Source organism: Dreissena polymorpha, chromosome 12 (genome assembly GCF_020536995.1).
Source record: "Dreissena polymorpha isolate Duluth1 chromosome 12, UMN_Dpol_1.0, whole genome shotgun sequence".
NCBI classification, from domain to species: Eukaryota; Metazoa; Mollusca; class Bivalvia; order Myida; family Dreissenidae; genus Dreissena; species Dreissena polymorpha.
In genome coordinates, this window is record NC_068366.1 from 15107826 (window position 1) to 15112002 (window position 4177).

A 4177-nucleotide genomic window follows, 5' to 3' on the forward strand; every position below is an offset into this window, starting at 1 on the left:
TAATATCAATATGTGGGGTAGCCATACAAATTAAGGAGGTAAGGCTTTTAGTTCATTGTCCATTTAAGAGTTGAATAGAATACTTTTTCCCCATTGTAATTTCCAGGGCGATTAGTCAATGTTTTGCGTGTGTGTATTTTAGGTTGAATCTTATGCATGTTTATAGCCTTCTTATGTATTATGTCGGATATTGTCTTTTACGTTTAACCAATTTCTTTTAGCAATAGTCCAAATCCATGCATGTATTGGGCGAACGCACAAAGGTCATTCGACCGAACGTTAAATTGTAAAATAACTTATATTAAAGTATCTCTTATTAAAACATGAACTGGTAGCCGGAATGATTGGTATAACTACGGTAGGTATATGTGTTATCAGTGATTATATCTCTTATTGATATAATAGTTCTTAAATTAACGAAATAAACATGCCAAACCATCATGAAAAACAACTTAATCACTAAATTATTTTTTCAGTGTCAACACGATAGCCCTAAACGCTTTTGGAACAGCTTTTAAATCGGTGCTTTAAAGAGATAACCAGAAAACTTCCTTCATCCTTCAACCATTCCATTGGTGACAGATAAGGGACGAATCAGTATAAATTGTTTATAAGATTAACGAACACAACTAAAAGAAGAAGAGCGTCTCCTCTTGTCATCTCAACTAACTACCAAGACATCTGCCTCCAGGTATGTGCGTTCTGTAAGATGTTTTTCACACACACACATATATATATATATATATATATATATATATATATATATATATATATATATATATATATATATATATATATATATATATATTGATATCATGTGCAATATTGAAAATCAACAATAGTTGAACAAATTTGATTTTCAATATTGCACATGATAATTTGAACCGGTGATTAAATTATTTTTAATGAATAAGATTTACATGGCAAAGATTATCTTGTTTACAAGTACAGTTATAACGACATTATGTCTTTGATTGAAGGTTTTTTGTGGTTTGCTGTCTTAAAAAGATATATCGCGGTATAAATGCATTTACCAAGCATAACTAAATTCCATTTTAAATACAATCACAATAAGTTATTTTCCCCTTTATTACGTTATACATCATATGCAACCATGTTCAAATACAGAAACGCTTTCCATTTCCAGATAACAATGCATGTCCACGTGATGAAGGCATTGGTGATATTTGTGATTGTGTGTGCAGCTAACCCTGTGGTGAGCAACTTTAGATTCTTCTGAATGTATTCTTAGCTTCATGAAAATCATTAGGTTCTTGTCAAATGTTGTTACTTGGTTAAAAAACAGATACATTCATGCAATCCGTCATTAGCAATTAAATAAATATTATGTCTTTTCTGATCATATCTTCGATGCTTCAATATTATGTCTCTGTGTACATTGAGTAAATTGAATACACAGCTCACCATAAGTCTCGTATATTGGGAATTTACACTGAGAAACGAGTTTTGTTTGTAATTAGCAACACCATAACATAATAGAGTTCCAAATTACAAGCTTTTGCATAAAAAATAAATACTATTATTATATGTGATAATGTTAAAAAATATTTCAGATAGCGATAAAGGAATCTATGGTTAGTAATTCGTTTAGTAGCTTTTAAAAATCGCATTTTAGGCTGCGAACGATCCGGGTGTACATGGAAAGGCATTCAAAACCAGTAGGGTTAAACTGGCTGACAAGGAGGTGTTCACAGTCACAGCTGAGGATGGAACACCTTTGACAACCATTGATGTTGTCCGTGATGAGGTTGTACCAAACAGAATTATATTATGTTCTTTTGTTCGTGCACATGTGTATTGGAATTAACAGAAGTCAATAAATTTACTAATTATATCATTATTTATTTTTTTAAGGGATATGAAATCGAGCTAACTTCAGATGGCAGAAAGTGTCGGCTAAGTCAGGTAAAACTATTGTATAATTACAAATATGTGATTAATGAATCAACATATTGTGATAAATACTTCCATAATTAAACTTCAATTACTTACATAAAAAGTATATTACAGATTAATTAATACTTTATAGTCAATAATTTTAACAATTAAATTGAAAGTTTTAAGTTGTAGTAAAAATTAATTTTATAAAGCTATAGAATTGACAAGTACAATGGAAACCTTCAAACCAGATTCTCCAAATACCGAATTGCTCTTTTCATAGTTGTTGATTATTAAACATACATAAATCTCTCTACACCGATATCTGTATCTTTGTAGATTAAGAATAGATCACTGTTGTGGAAACTAAAATTTGAAAATACATGTATGTTAGTTTTATTTATTTCCTAGCTAACATTATTCATAAGAATCGGTTTAAGGATTTTTTTGTCCACTGAATGGTATACTACACTTATTTGGATATTTATATTTCGTAAAGCAAACGAATCATTTGTGATAATACACAACTACAGAAAAAGAAAATTACGTACAATTAAGTTATACTGTCAAATCACGGACCAACACAACGGAAATTACCCGACAGACATTCCACATTGTTTAAAAAAATTAGAAATAAGCGAATGAACTTCTCCATTTAAAGGTCATTCTTCGAAATACGTCACATGTTCATGCCGACGAATATTAAATACGTTACAGTCATTCTATTTCATTAGCCCCAGTATCGATGTAACTCTAACCGCTTCAAGGTTATTGTTTTAATCAGATCATAAACAGGTCAGATAAAATTCTTTACGCAAGCGAGAGTAAATGATACATGGTACTTATTTGTTGATACAAATATAAATACGCGCTATGTTGAAAGGTTCAAGACAACAGTTCGTGTTTCCAAGAGGCGCCACTTGCGGACGACGAACCGGTTTCGGCGCGCATTTCTGACCGGTGCAAAGGCAGAGAGATGATGACCTTAAAGCCAAAGGATTGCAATGCAAAATCCAGTCTTGAAAAAGGTGAATTATTACCGGTCTTTGCAAATAACTAATATGATCGGTATTTATGATATGTACGAGTATACGAACGATCTTCGCTAAGTTATACGTGAGTTTGACAATACAAGTGCTCGTAGGATTTTTCAAAACGCTTACGAAAATACCGTTATCGTACTTACTTATTTTTTTTTTCAGAGGCAACCACTCGAGAAAAGCGATTCTTAAGCATTTGCACATCAAAGGAACCTCGTGTCGTTTGCGGATTTGAGTGGTTTCTACGCTGGGTATGCCACACAAGGGAAGTAACTATTTGGTCCTTCTGTTAATGATCCAACCTTGCCCCAGCCTCGGACGACACGATCCCACTAACAGCTAAGCGCTTACTAACAACTGTCTGAACATTTTTATATGACAACTGGATTCAGTTCCTACATCTATACATTGATCTTTATTATATTTTTTACTGTTTTGCTTACTATGCAGCGAGCTTTTTAGAATAATGTAGATTGTATTTACTGATTTATTATATTTTCGAATCACTTTGTTGGTGTTAACACAATACTTTATTATTAAGGACTTCGTTTTAAACCACATACATCCAACTAACTTTACATCACTATAATATGAATATTAACACTGTTTTCCAACATTTTTCTGGATGAGAAGTTTTTGTCGTTTAAATGTACAAATTAATGAGAGAATATCTTCATTTGTCAACAAAATATTGTGTTTATAATATCTTAATGCATATTGTTTTATTCTGTATGGGTTTTAAATATTAACTTAACTTTGTTACAACAGAAAGCGCCTTTCCATACATTCTTGCAAAAGTGCATATATTACTTTTTTGATTGCAGTTGTTGTTTTTCTTGTTATTTAAATGCATGTGTATTTATTTATATGCTTAAGTCGCAAATAAACTCTTTGTTCTTGTTTCTCTTATAAAGCAAACTGGCAATAAACTCTTAATAAAATGATGTTGTTGACTAGCTTTTAAAAAATAAATATTTTATGTGTTTACACATAAAACTGTTCAAATGGTATGGATTAAGACAATCAACAAGTCAAAATATTGTTATTTAAGGGCAATATTCTGAAACGTTCATCCAATCAGTCTAATGTTAGTTTCATCCTATAGGCATAATTACGATCGTATTTATCTAACCGTCTTCTTAACTGGCTTCGGAATTCAAAAACAGGATAGCTCGCGTTTACTCGAATGAGGGAATATTTGGTAATGTACCCACTTGTACAAAGGGCGTATTTCAAAC

At 31.6% G+C, this 4177-nt stretch overlaps 1 protein-coding gene across 1 annotated transcript; it reads left to right on the forward strand.

The window, feature by feature from the left end:
- Positions 1 to 594: 594 nt before the first annotated feature.
- LOC127852192 (uncharacterized) lies at positions 595 to 3880 on the forward strand. The gene is made up of 6 exons (XM_052386074.1): positions 595 to 691; positions 1148 to 1216; positions 1637 to 1768; positions 1876 to 1926; positions 2783 to 2927; positions 3102 to 3880. Exons 2-6 carry the CDS (start codon positions 1154 to 1156, stop codon positions 3230 to 3232), a joined length of 522 nt encoding a protein of 173 aa, XP_052242034.1. The 5' UTR covers positions 595 to 691; positions 1148 to 1153; the 3' UTR covers positions 3233 to 3880.
- The last annotated feature ends 297 nt before the right edge of the window (positions 3881 to 4177 follow it).